This window comes from Populus trichocarpa, chromosome 15 (assembly GCF_000002775.5).
Source record: "Populus trichocarpa isolate Nisqually-1 chromosome 15, P.trichocarpa_v4.1, whole genome shotgun sequence".
Classification (NCBI taxonomy): Eukaryota; Viridiplantae; Streptophyta; class Magnoliopsida; order Malpighiales; family Salicaceae; genus Populus; species Populus trichocarpa.
Window position 1 is genome coordinate 245,930 of NC_037299.2, and position 12,795 is coordinate 258,724.

The 12,795-nt window shown below is 36.9% G+C and overlaps 3 protein-coding genes and 1 non-coding gene across 7 annotated transcripts; 1 reads left to right on the forward strand and 3 right to left on the reverse strand.

The window, feature by feature from the left end:
* Positions 1–1,286: 1,286 nt before the first annotated feature.
* Positions 1,287–3,776, reverse strand: LOC7464498 (heavy metal-associated isoprenylated plant protein 9). Its single transcript, XM_002321917.4, has 5 exons — positions 3,326–3,776; positions 3,003–3,192; positions 2,722–2,894; positions 2,494–2,584; positions 1,287–1,977 (listed from the first exon to the last, which is right to left on the reverse strand). Exons 1-5 carry the CDS (start codon positions 3,344–3,346, stop codon positions 1,508–1,510), a joined length of 945 nt encoding a protein of 314 aa, XP_002321953.1. The 5' UTR covers positions 3,347–3,776; the 3' UTR covers positions 1,287–1,507.
* Positions 3,777–5,261: 1,485 nt separating this feature from the next.
* LOC7464499 (IAA-amino acid hydrolase ILR1-like 5) lies at positions 5,262–9,008 on the reverse strand. 3 transcript variants are annotated; one of them, XM_024587020.2, is made up of 7 exons: positions 8,452–9,008; positions 8,228–8,353; positions 7,552–7,866; positions 7,109–7,237; positions 6,323–6,700; positions 5,940–6,005; positions 5,262–5,788 (listed from the first exon to the last, which is right to left on the reverse strand). In XM_024587020.2, the coding sequence occupies exons 1-6, from the start codon at positions 8,794–8,796 to the stop codon at positions 5,961–5,963; spliced, it is 1,338 nt and encodes a 445-aa protein (XP_024442788.2). In that variant the 5' UTR covers positions 8,797–9,008; the 3' UTR covers positions 5,262–5,788; positions 5,940–5,960. The 3 variants fall into 3 exon arrangements, with proteins under 3 accessions (XP_024442788.2, XP_024442787.2, XP_002321367.4); XM_024587019.2 differs by having other exon boundaries at positions 5,262–6,005; XM_002321331.4 differs by having other exon boundaries at positions 5,262–5,972; positions 8,452–9,006.
* Positions 9,003–9,088, forward strand: TRNAM-CAU (transfer RNA methionine (anticodon CAU)). Its single transcript is given in 2 exon segments — positions 9,003–9,040; positions 9,053–9,088. It is a non-coding gene; the product is annotated as a tRNA-Met (tRNA).
* A 392-nt stretch (positions 9,089–9,480) lies between these two features.
* LOC7464501 (NAC domain-containing protein 62) lies at positions 9,481–12,503 on the reverse strand. Of its 2 annotated transcripts, none has more exons than XM_002321920.4 (6): positions 12,222–12,503; positions 11,817–12,094; positions 11,129–11,386; positions 10,660–11,031; positions 10,106–10,519; positions 9,481–10,026 (listed from the first exon to the last, which is right to left on the reverse strand). In XM_002321920.4, exons 1-6 carry the CDS (start codon positions 12,391–12,393, stop codon positions 9,754–9,756), a joined length of 1,767 nt encoding a protein of 588 aa, XP_002321956.4. In that variant the 5' UTR covers positions 12,394–12,503; the 3' UTR covers positions 9,481–9,753. The 2 variants fall into 2 exon arrangements, with proteins under 2 accessions (XP_002321956.4, XP_024442785.2); XM_024587017.2 differs by having other exon boundaries at positions 10,621–11,031.
* Positions 12,504–12,795: the final 292 nt, after the last annotated feature.

Here is a 12,795-nt window from a genome sequence, read left to right on the forward strand (position 1 = left end):
AACCCTAGCTAGCCCCACCTCTGGATATGAAAACCCTAGCTAGCCCCACCTGATCTGGATTTTCAGTAAGGAATCTCAAACTTCAAATATTTTTATTATGATGATCTTCTAACATGTGGCATCCACAAACATAATTTGTTAGTCTGCTGCCAACTTTTAATATTTCTTTAGGTTAAAAAAGGGAACTTTTACTGTGACTTTTCTTTTTGTGAATAAGAAGTTGATATATAGATTTCTTGATGAAGAAGAACATCAAAACCTTATTAAGATGGCTGCTCGTGCTGTTTTGGATAAGCTAGCAGATAGGATATGTTGTATATATAAGAGTTCTTTTTCTTTTAGCTTTAAAACCCACCCTGGCCCTCTCTCTTAATTACCTAGGAGAAGATGGAAGGGTAATATTGATTTCTATTGATTTATCTGTAAGTCATGAGTTTTTATTATTATTTTTTATAGAAAAAATAGCAATCTTCGTCAAAAAAAAAAAAACAAAAAATTGGCAAAAAATATATTTTAAAAATGCTTTTACGAATATATAACACAATTTGATAATTAATGTTATAGTTGCTACTCGTATTATTTAAATAAATCATGAGTGAAAAACATGACATTTAATTAAAGATATTAAAGTTAGGATTAGAGTATTATTTAGGGTTGGTATTGAGGGTTAGTTTGACATTTAATGTACATATTACCGTTCATAAACGTAACACTTTAAATATAATGTTTTACAATTGCAATCTTTTTAAATGATGTGTTTAAAAACTGCGGTATATATATACCAAACTGTATTATTTCATTAAAAAACTTTATATTATTTATCCAATATTTTTTTAAAGGTTTTAATAAACAAAAATAACTCACAAACTAGTTACAATTTAATTAACACTTCCAAATTAACTAATATTTGAATGATCCATCAAGCACTAATTTTTTTGTTTAATTTTGTGAACTCATGATGATCGGCCGGCAATTAAGTCTAAAACGTTCTATTGTTAGGTGAAAAATATTAAGACTTTTTAGCTAGTTACAGTAGATAATTATTCTTTAAATTATAAAATTAATTAAAAAGCATTACATGTAGAATGTATTGTGTTGCCAACTGAGTTCTGAAAAGAATATTCTAATGTTGGTTTGAATTTTAATTAACTTCCGAAACAAAAGGTTATATCCACCTTAAATTTAGCTACTTTATATCTTGAATTAAGAGATCATTATGTAGTTCTAATTAAGGTTGTCCAGTTCAAAAGATTATATATAATCATCCTTCAAGCATGACACAAAAGTTCATGGAGATGGAATGACCATGCGTTGCATACTTCAATTAATATGGTACACAAAATACAGCAGGAGATCTCATGTTTATCTTCCCCACAGCGGACTTATATCAACACCATCTCATCAACTCCTCTCTAAATTCTATCTCACCATGAGCAATGGTGGTGTAAATGTGCTGCTTGCTATAAACAATTTATATGGAAACTGATTAATATATATGATTACAAGATCATGAAATGCAACATGCATTGGGATTCTCATCACTGAAGAGCTGAGGAGGTGGGATTCTCTCAATCACGTAAAGTGGCTGATCATAATAATGCATCATCCTCTTCATGTTTTCCTCATCAATGTTGTTCATGATGTCAATATTCTCTACTACTTCTTTGTGCCCTTCATCTTCTTTCTTCTCATTTTTTTCAGGGCTGTCACCACCTCCTTCCTTTTTATCTTCTTCTGCTGGTTTTTCCTCTTCTTTCTTTTCTTCTTTCTGCTCTTCCTTTTTCTCTTCAGCTGGTTTTGCTTCTTCTGCTGGTTTCTCTTCTACCTTTGCTGGCTCTGGCTCTGGCTCAGGTTGTGGGACTATCTTGGCTTGCTTTTTGGTGCGTCTGTAAACATAATCCACTAGTTTGTTTGCTTCCATTGTCCCAGTCACTGTGACTTTGCTTGTGCTCAAGTCTGTCACTGCTGTTTGCACTCCTGTAATCAATCAAAACACTTCTAATTAAGGAAAAATCATATTTTTTTTTATATCAAACATGAACAGATTAATCCTCAATTCGATCCTGAGTGGACCTTAATCTGTTCATGCCAAAATCTATCCTATTCAAAATAAAAAGAGAAAAAATTAGCATGGGAACCATGTTCAGTGTCGACTTCTAATAAGTCAAATTCGGTGCAGTTTTTCTCTTTTTTATTTGTTTGTTTTCTCGTTTTTCTAAGGTGAAAACAGTGCGTTGGACTACACTAGGAAACATCTTTAGACAATCAGCTTCTCTTAGCACGCAGTTACAGCAGGGCATGGGTTTGGGGGTACGTAGGCGAGGTCCCAAGATTCTCCATCTAAACAACCGCAGTCCTACGCCAGAAAGACCCCACCTTTAGCAGATGTGGAAACATCTGGGGTGGGCACCCAGTAGCCCAAATGTATGGGATCCCCTTGTCATCTTCTCTCATGCGGTCAGTCAGTCACACTCAAGTTAATTCCTTAATTACCTCTCATTTTGAGAATCATTTTCTTAAGTTGCTCAGCACAGGCATCACAGTGCATGTTTATATCAAGCTCCACAGTTGTTAATCCGCTAACCTGGAATTATCAACAAAAATAACATAGTTTTAACTTTCCATATATAATCAACGACAATGTCTAACAAATTAATTAATTAATTAATTACATGCATTGATTAATATTTAGTAGATGCTGCCAAATATTAATTATTAGACCTGTGAAGCGACAACTTGGGGCATTGGTTCACCCTCATTTTCAGGCAACGGGGACAAAATTTTAGCTCTTCTTCTGGTTTTCTTCATGATTTTATTACACACAGCTTGAGTTTCCACTATCCCCTTTATAGTCACTTGGTTTTGTGCCATGTCCATCACAACCCCTTCCACACCTGCAGTTAATGAAAAATTGTTAGAATTCATTAGTTTCGAGCTTTATTTAATTAGTTTTCTTCTCTTTTTTTTGCTCCTTTACTGATTAAATTGAGAGACATAGAGACCTCTAATCTTCATGATGGACCTCTCAATCTTCTTGGCACACCCCACACAATGCAAGTCCACAAACAAGACAAATGGAGATGGTGGCTTTGGTTCTTCCTTCTTTGCTTCCTCTGCTGGTTTCTCCTCCTTCTTCTCCTCTACATTTTCTTCCTTCTTCTCTTCTGGCTTAGCCTCTGCCTTGGCTTGTTCCTATCAATTCATAACCAAGCACGATCACATTAATGAACAAGACTCAAGCCCCCAAAACTTTTCAAAAACCAAAAATAACACAAAAAACCATGCATGGATCGAACATATATATATATCTCTGATGATTAGTTACCTGCTTAGCTTCTTCCCCCATTTGCACAAACAACTAAAGCAAACTTCTTCCTGAGAATGAGGTGATGAACCAATTAATACAAGAACTAAACAACAAGATGTGAGAGAGAGGCCTGGATAATCAAGACCAGCAAGGGACCACAGTTTATATACGTATAGGAGAGTGTGAGAGACAGTGAGCGATGTATTAATGGACGGTGGGGTTTAATTAATAACACAAAGTATAGCAATGTGATTCCAAGGCACATGGAATGCCACTAAATGGACAAAGAGACTAAAGCGTCACTACAATATTATTTCCTTCAGAATTCTTTTGAACCTGCAAGGCTAATAATCAAGAGGTAGAAGAAGGGCGGGGAGGAAAGCAGTGAAGTAGGGTTGGCAAATTTATAGAGAAAGTAAGGGGAGATGATCAATTGGTGAGGCCAAGGGAGAGATGGGAAAAGAGAAGTAATTAAGCCAGCTAGCCAGACATTGAAAAGGATGATACATAATTCCAACACCACCGACCACTGTGATGAGTCAGCTGGGTGACTTTCACAACCTGGATGGATTCCTAGTTAGTTTCTTGTGTGTTCCATTTTGGATCTCATGTAAGAAACTCACATCACTTTAATTTCTAGTTAATAATATCGATATAATTTATTAATAAAGTATTATCCCTATATTTAATTAGGATGAACTTAATTTCTAAACACATTAGGGTTTAAGCAAAATAAATCTTTTTTTCCTATTCTAATATAATTAAAGTGGGGATGGATGAAATTAACGAAAATGTGATCAGTTTTGCGTGTAAAGATGTTTACACACTTAAATTGCTATATATGGCAATGGTTTCCATAAACATAAACATAAACATGAACATTAAACTCTTTATCAAAGTGGGATTGATGTGGTATTTTTATTAGAAAATAATATAAATTATATATTTAACAATTTAAGTTTTTGAGTTTAATTGGTTATTTGATATGGTATAAGAGTTTTAATAACTTAACGGTCACAAATTTGAATTTTATTATCCTTATTTATTTAATAAAAAAATAAATATGAAATATTATTAATCTATAAAAGTTTCAAACCCAAAAAACTTTTACTTAAAAAAATATATTAAAAAATAATATAAATCATATTTTAAAATCTAATCTAAAACATTAAATTTTTAAATTAAATAATTTCTTTCCCATCTTTCACCATTCCAATATCAAAACCAAAGACAACTAGGATTTTGGTTCAAAAACAAAAATGGATGCATAAACTTACTTCGTCGAATATGTGTAAAAATGGATTTGGGTTCTTTGACTTGGCAAGGGACACCACACTCGAGCCCCCACCTGGTACTTAATGTCTAAGGATTTGGTCTCTCTCGACCACTAGAATTTCCACACACACAAACAACTAATAATATCAGTCTGCCAAAAAGAGCCATCCACAGGAGAATTTAGTTTGGCCATTTTTCATTATTCTAATGCTTTTTGATCGACAAAGGTAGAGATTGTGTGGCAGACAATTGTTTTTTTGCTTAAGTGGATGATAGGCTGCTTATGAGGCTATGATTTGATTGATTTACACCACTTTTCCACAATAAAGAAAGAGATTAAATATGATCATTAATTAGAACTTTATATTAACATAATTATGGGATGGATGATTAATTATAAGATTCTAATTATGGTGTTCTTCCCAGCTATATATATATATATATTGCTAGCTAGGATGGGTGGTTAGACTAACTTAATTAAATAGAATAAATAAATAAATAAGAGCATTACTATATATATATATATATATAAAAAAACACTTGGTCCAATAGCATTATTAGTCAGTGATTAAAGCAGGTGACTAGGAAAGATTTTGGATTCGATTCCTTTGATTATTATTCAAAGTAATAGAAAAAAATCTATTGCTGTTAGAATCTTTCAAAGCCAAGGCAGCAGGAATTGTGTCATTTGCGTTCTGTATGTTTTATCATATATTTCTCTTTTAATACGGGCACCAAGTCGTCCTTTGAGAATCATGCGACATTCATTTGATGCCAAAAAAAAAAAAACAACAACATGCGTTGTCTTGTTCCATGGTGAAAATACATGGAGTGTAATGATAGATCATGATGGGGTCTTTGACTGGTTTTGGTGGGGTTAGGGAAGAAATCGAGTCTGCATTCTAGGAACTCTAAAATGGAGTCCATGTGTGATCAGTAACAATAGGCATCTAGATGCAAAGAATGCAAGCAACATGCTGAGCACGATTGTGAAGTGGAAGGAGGCCCGCAGCAATCCTTCGTTATATTATATGCCATGAAATCTTCATTAGTGTTTGGAATCAAATGTTGCTCATTTGTATGCTGCCCTACTTGATGTATCTTGTACTGCAATGATATGGATCTCCACTTATCTTACATGTGACCATTCCATATCGTCGTCCCCTTGTATGTTTAGAAGATGTTACAGCAGGTTTCTATGTCTGCCTGTGTGAGAACAATGATTATTGCTGGGTTCACGCACATTGCCTTAGCGGAGCAGTAAAGACATCATTTGTGCATTTTGAATTCTTTGAAATGGTAACAACAGCTCATAGAAGTGGAACATTTTCACCAGCCAAAAGATTCTTGAACTCACCAGTGTTCAGCTTGCATGGCCTCAACTCCTGTGCTGAAAAGGAAGAGAATGCAGGTTGGGACTTGCCTGCAGTGGTTGGGACATTCCATTGTAAATACACTATCAATTACCAGAATAGGCATTTTGAAGCTACTTTTTGGCATTTTGAGAAATATGCAGAACAAAACAGCAAGAACTGTATCCAGGTTGCTCGTGTTTAACCTGCTTCAGAACAGGTGAGTGCCTTAACCAGAAACTGGGTGGTGATCCAAAATCAAGAGTTTAATTACTGTTTTTTCCCCTGGTGTTTACATATTCTGTCACTGCATATAGCGACTTTAAAACATGGAGCACAATTCACTTATTCATGATTTTTCATGCTATTATGGTGTCTCATTCTCTACCTGTGCAGCAGATTGTTGATGCTCATTCAGATAAATCTCTGCCAGGGCAGTGTGCAATGCTGCCCCAATTGGAAGAACATCCTCATCAAGAAAGAAATAAGGTGAGTGTGGGGAGTGAATTGAACCCACGTTTTCATTCCTAATTCCAATGCTGAGCATGACTCCAGGAATCACTTCTTGATAGAAGGCAAAGTCCTCACCCGCCATCACCTTCTCGCCCATCTTGACATTCTCAGGGCCAAAAATAAGTCCACTGACCCTCTCAAGGTGCAAATTCAATTTCTCATCGTTCACAGTAGCAGGATAGAAGGGAAAACCTTCTACGTTTATGTCTATGTACGCACGACATCTATGTACAGCTGCCTGGCCTTCAACAACCTACAAGGAGTTCCAATTGTATGAGCATGATTCACTTACCAATAGCTACTTCGCAGATTTTATCATTCAATTGGCAGTTAGTAGCATGACATATGAATGATTAAATCCAAGATAATGTGGCCCAATGCATAGAATGGAAACTACGCAGGTAACTAAAATTGCTAGTCCCTCTTGAGACTCATATAGGACAGCCAAGCATGAAACTATGAGCAGCATTTATTGACATTTAACTTGCAGGCTTGAGAAAGAAAAATATTTAATTCTGTTTTATACATATTTCACTGAAAGAGGAAAATACAGCAACGTGGAACATTACGGGGATTGAGAGCATGAAAAATGAACAATTGATCACTTGGTATGATTTCTTCCACCAAAGTGAAAGTGGAAAGGTTAACTACTGCTCCTTACCTCTTGCAACCTCTGCTGGAGTTGAAGCAAGCCCTCAGTTGTAAGACTCCTCAAAGTGCCACCAAATTCAAAATATGATGGAATTACATTCAAGGCAGTACCCCCTCTGACATAAGTGATGGATAAAACCTTCAGCCAAAAACAAAACATCAGTTCTGAGACATACCTGCTTCACCATTCTCTCCTAATAACTGTAGGGTGTCAAAAATGAAAAAGAAAATAATAGCTGAGGAACTTCCTGTTGAAGTCAGTACTGTTTTAATAGAGTTAGATAGACCAAAAAGGAGAAAGAGAAGGGCAGAGAATTAAATGCATGAACATTTCAAGGTGAGCTAACAGAGGAACTCTCTGTTCTTTTAATGGATCATCTAGATTCCTGAATTGGGAATTATCATGCTAGGTAAAATGAACACTACTAGAAGAGATGGATCACAGGGGCATGCCTGACTATGGAGGGGATCAAGTTCTCTCGAGATGAGCTGCTGCAGTGCTAAAATTGCAAATGATGCTGCAAGAAGTGGATCCACGGCATTATGGGGTCCTGCAGCATGCCCACCTTTGCCTTCTATTTTTACTTGAAAGAAGGACACAGCAGCTAAGACTGGCCCAGGCAAGGATGCTATGGTTCCAGTGGGTTTTGTGTAATCAATGTGCATTCCAAATATGGCTTCAGCATCACCAAGGGCACCTTCTTTTATCATATGTGATGCACCAGCACCTCCCTCCTCCGCTGGCTGGAAAAGAAGTCTCACAGTTCCCTTTAGAATGGAATAAAAGGGAGTTACTCAATTGCTGCAATGGCCTTGCAAACACTGAATGAGTGGATTATGAGCCATTTTATCTTTCCACAATAACTTCTTGTTGTAATACCACTCAAAGTAGGCAAAAGCATAATTATAATTAATAATCAAGAACCATTCCGCTTCCGACATCATTGACATGAGAAAAATGTTCCTTAATGCAAACAAATTACAACCTTGGTTGTTCTTTCAACTATATTAAAAAGCACACCAAACCAGACATTACCAGGAAAGCATCATCATCACCAGTAGAAGGATTAAAAACACAAGAACTCCTCTAAAAACAAGACCTTCACGAAGAAAAACCAAACTAACTTACCTTGAGCATATGTTTCCTTTCATTAAGCAACTTAGCAGCACCAAGAAGCATAGCAGTATGTGCATCATGACCACATCCATGCATTTTTCCATCTACCTTACTCTTATGATCCCACTCCACAAGCTCCTGCACACCAAAAACAAAGCACAATCACAATCAATAAAGCAAAAGGTTCCAATCCTCAAACCCAGAAATAAAATAAAAGGACTAAAAAAGCACATCACTTGCAAGGGAAGTGCATCCATGTCAGCTCGAAGAGCTACAACCGGAGGAGAACCAGAGCCAATTTGAGCAACAATCCCAGTTTTGGCAACTGGGTATGTGTAAGAAATGCCAAGTTTATCAAGTTCACTTCTGATAAGAGCACTAGTGTTGTATTCTTCAAATCTAAGTTCTGGGTTCTCATGGATTTGTCTTCTAATGGTTATTAACCAGCCTTTGTCTTGTTGTGATAAGCTTAGAATCTGTTCTCTATAGCTCTGTGGATCAAAAGTGGCCTGAGTTGAGTCAAGACAGATAAGAAATGAAAGAAGGGTTTGGCATAGTATCAAATTCAGAAAAGGTCCCATCTTTATAACTAGCACTACTGTATTTCAATTTCTCAAAGTAAGAAACAAGTTTTAAATTCTACAAGATTAATGAACAGCAACGAGAGGATTCAAGTCAAACCAAAAATCTTTGGGAGTAGTCGCAAACGACGACAACCTATCCACAATAAGTCTTTCGTACAATGCTTTACTATTTGATGGGATGGTGCTCAAAGAAGTCAAAAGGTGGGGTGGTGGCGCAGTTGGCTAGCGCGTAGGTCTCATAGCTTAAAGAGTGATCCTGAGGTCGAGAGTTCGAGCCTCTCTCACCCCATAAAATCATTTTGTTGCAACGCTCTTGTCCTCACCTAGCAATGGTGTCCCTGACTCCCTGTTCTTACCACAAAAGTCCTACACTCCTACTTGTAATCTACATGTTGCATCCCAGATTTTCCTTCATGTCCAAGAAATTTCCATGCACGTTGTAGCCTCCAGCAAGTAATTTGCTTTCCACCAATTGCCTACGTGGTTGCCAAGTACTTCTATTTCAATAGTTTAAAATGCTTTTTATTTAGAAAAAAATTATTTTTTCAAAACAATACACAATTTTCAAATGTTCAGCGGAGGTGATTTCCACAACCATTGTCTAATGATTATGCAAAACATCAAGTTCTGGAGTTTGGAAAATGGTCGGATTAGATTAAGAGAACCGGACAATCTAGACAGTTATTCCATAAATATTCGAACACCAAAAGATGTCCATATAGTCATTAAATAAAGCCTCTCTACAAATAAGATATACAAAAAGGCTCGAACCAGTAAAATGTCATTTATACACAGGTAGGATTCAGCCTGAATATATATTTTAAGTCAGCTAACTAGTTGAGATAATATACATGAATAGCGTGACCTACAAAATCTATCCAATAACCTTAATTTGCGATCCCACCCCCAAAAAACAAAAAACTAAAGTGGGAAAACTGCACGGAGATGAGGTCCCTATGCAGTATTGAGAATAAAGTGTCTCCATCTGCTCACTACGACTGCGAACAAAACCGCGAAGACAGCTACCCTGAACATTGTATTTGGCCAGAAGGAATTGCGAGCACAAGAAGCCTTCGAGAACATAGATGAAACCTTGCTCAGTATAGAACAATTATTCTTCGTGTCTATAAGGCTTTCACTAACTTCAACAAGGGAAGATTTGTGCTGTTCATCAATGCCATTATCACCACCACAAACAGGAGTTTCCATTTCTGTAACTTTGGCATCCTGCACATGGTAATTCAATAATACTCAAAATACACATTTAGGCAAAGATAAGGGCAGCATCATTTAACAGGCTTCTCACCTTTGTCACAATACACTCAGATTCAACTTCTTCAGAGCTCAAATCTCCAGACTTTGTGCTGAAATGAGCTTGGAGCTTACTCTGCAGAAGAAATCTTCTCGATGCATCACCTTGCATATTGAGGTTCCTGTCAAATTGTTGATTTCGTCGTGGATTGCGAGGCCTGATCCTGATTCCATCCCAATCAATGTCACTACCACCAACTTGATTTGTATTGCTGCTTCCTTTGTTAAGGTTATTGAACTGGTCTGTGGCAGAAATTGACGCTAAACTTTTCTGTTCATAAGGTTCATTTTGTAACAGACCCAGATTGATCTGCTGCTGATGCGCATTACTAACAGAAAACAGACTTGAAGAAGGCTTCTGGTCAACATTCCCTTCAAGAAGGTCAGCGCCCTGAAACTCTTGCTGAATCTGTAATAAGAAGGAATGTGTATGGTTAAATTTATAAAGGGAATAAATTTATTTATAACACACCATAATGAAATTTAAATGGGACCAAAAAGAAGTAAGACCATGCAACATGCAGAAGCAGTGTGGTAGTTTCCACTCACTCTAATTGTTGCCAGATCAACATCTGAGCCGCTGTAAGATCCAGAGTCCTTAACAAAGACCACACTCTTAAGGCTCTCGTGTGGGATTGTTGAAATGTTCTGAATGCTAGACTCCCCATGTGAGAACTCAACTGGCTGCTGAAGTATGGAATCAACGAAATCAGAAGTATCGGCATCCGTTTCATTTGCACCATTATTAAATTGCAGCCCTGTATTACTGGCGCTCAATTCATTGTTGCCGGGATAAAACATGGAGGAAGATCCCATTGCTGATTGGACCTGCACGTGCAGTGGTGAAAAGATTTTGTAATCTAGAGGCTCTGGCGGGGAGTCAATAAACCAATTTAGGGCTTCTTCCACTGGTAAATCCCCCTACAAAATGCATAAACAAACAAAAATAATTAATTAGTCGATTGCATTTTTCTTACACAGAAAAGGTCATGTGTATTAAAATTGACCTCCAACTCACCTCAGAAGCTCCCAGACCAACAGATTGACCTCCTCCATCACAGACACCAAAGTTGTTGCTTTGAAATTCCACTGGTGCTCCAACCTCAGAAGTTGTATTTGCTGGAGATGCTTCAATCAGTGGTTGATCAGATTGTGTAACTTCCGGAGACGATTGAACCATGGTCGGAGATGAAACAGTAGCTTCAGCTTCATCACAGTTCAGACTTTCAATGCTCTCGTCTTGTTTCTTAAACAAACGAGAAAGGACAAAGGAACTCTGGAAGCACAAAAGATTTTAAAACATCTTTTATCATGGACATCATTTGTAAACTGAGCAAACATAAAGCGCCACTGCCAAGCACCAAACAAAGTCAATCAATCATGGCAGCATCTCTTGAAGTGGCAAAGGCGACCAATCAATCAAACAAACAACAAAGCACCCAACTGCAACCTACATTGCATGAAATAACCTAAAACTAAGTGAACTAAACAACTTTACCAACATAACCCTAGTAATACCTAATTAAAAAATTGAGTAATCATAATAAAAAAAAAATATCCAAAACTACCATTATTTCCAAATTGGTCAAGAACAGACTGTCACGCCTACAAACATTTGAGCAGCAAACGAGACAAATCAATCAATGCATCAAAACTCTAAACTTCACAGCAAAAGCATAAAACCAATGACCAAAAACTTATTTTACCTGGCCAGGTTTAGTTCCATCAAGCTCCTCCTCAGTAGCACGATACTCATGCATGACCCAATTAGTCCTCTTCCCCTTAGGAGCGCGTCCAGTATAAAAAACAAGAGTCTTCTTCATTCCAATCAAATTATTTCCAGACTTTATCTTCCTATCGTTACCAGTCGCCTTCCAATACCCAGCATTTGTTGCTCTATTCTGCCTCGACCCATTTGGATACTTCCTGTCTAATGGACAGAAAAAAAACCACTCTGGATCCTTGTTCTTTATGATCGACAAATCTACACCAACAACAAAAAAACAAGCAAAACCCCCCAGCTCAAAATTCAATATTGAATTCAAAAAACATGAAAAGATTAAAAAAGAGGGGGGGGGGAGATTTTTCTGTATTTTAGAGTATGAAAGTACCTGGTAAGTCCCAAGGTTCCCATTTGCAGACATCAATTTCACGAATAACTTTAACTCCATCATCATCACCATTGATTTTGAGTCTTAAGTAGTAATCTACTAGTTCTTTATCTGATGGTCTGAATCTAAAGCCTAAAGGGAGTGAATTGAAGTTCATAGACAAAACAGCCATGGTTTTCAGAGAAACAAAGGGCCCAATTAACAAAGAGAAGTGAAAGAGAGAGATAAAGATTCAGTTTGGTAGTAATCAAAGTGAAAAAGAAAGTAGAGGACCCAGCAACAAGTTTATTGAGAGAAAAAAATATAAATAAAAAACACGACACCCTCGTATAGTCGTATATACCGCGTATAAGATTTTCCTAATGTTTTACCCTTGGTCTTCTCTCTTAATTACCATAAATACCACACAAAAAGTGTAGGATCTGATAGGGCCAGATTAGGTAAGAAGATAGGCGCCTGAGGGCCGTAATTAAGATTAAGAGGGCTGGATAGCGAATGAGATGTTGCCACGTGATATGGATGGCGTTGGCATATACAGTGGGGTCTAAGCGTCTGACGTGTGTGATTATAGAAA

Bases quoted from the DNA above. Each gene is read 5' to 3' on its own strand.
- LOC7464498 (XM_002321917.4), bottom strand. From the start codon at position 3,346: ATGGGGGAAGAAGCTAAGCAG. The intron at 3,193-3,325 runs GTAACTAATCAT...ATGAATTGATAG, and splicing joins TGGGGGAAGAAGCTAAGCAG to GAACAAGCCAAGGCAGAGGC. The intron at 2,895-3,002 runs GTCTCTATGTCT...CATTAACTGCAG, and splicing joins GTCCATCATGAAGATTAGAG to GTGTGGAAGGGGTTGTGATG.
- LOC7464499 (XM_024587020.2), bottom strand. From the start codon at position 8,796: ATGGGACCTTTTCTGAATTTGATACTATGCCAAACCCTTCTTTCATTT. The intron at 8,354-8,451 runs GTGATGTGCTTT...TTTGGTGTGCAG, and splicing joins TGGATGCACTTCCCTTGCAA to GAGCTTGTGGAGTGGGATCA. The intron at 6,006-6,322 runs GTAGAGAATGAG...CAACCACTGCAG, and splicing joins ATCAACAATCTGCTGCACAG to GCAAGTCCCAACCTGCATTC.
- LOC7464501 (XM_024587017.2), bottom strand. From the start codon at position 12,393: ATGGCTGTTTTGTCTATGAACTTCAATTCACTCCCTTTAGGCTTTAGA. The intron at 12,095-12,221 runs GTACTTTCATAC...TTGTTGGTGTAG, and splicing joins GGAACCTTGGGACTTACCAG to ATTTGTCGATCATAAAGAAC. The intron at 11,032-11,128 runs GTGAGTTGGAGG...TGCATTTTGTAG, and splicing joins TTGGTCTGGGAGCTTCTGAG to GGGGATTTACCAGTGGAAGA.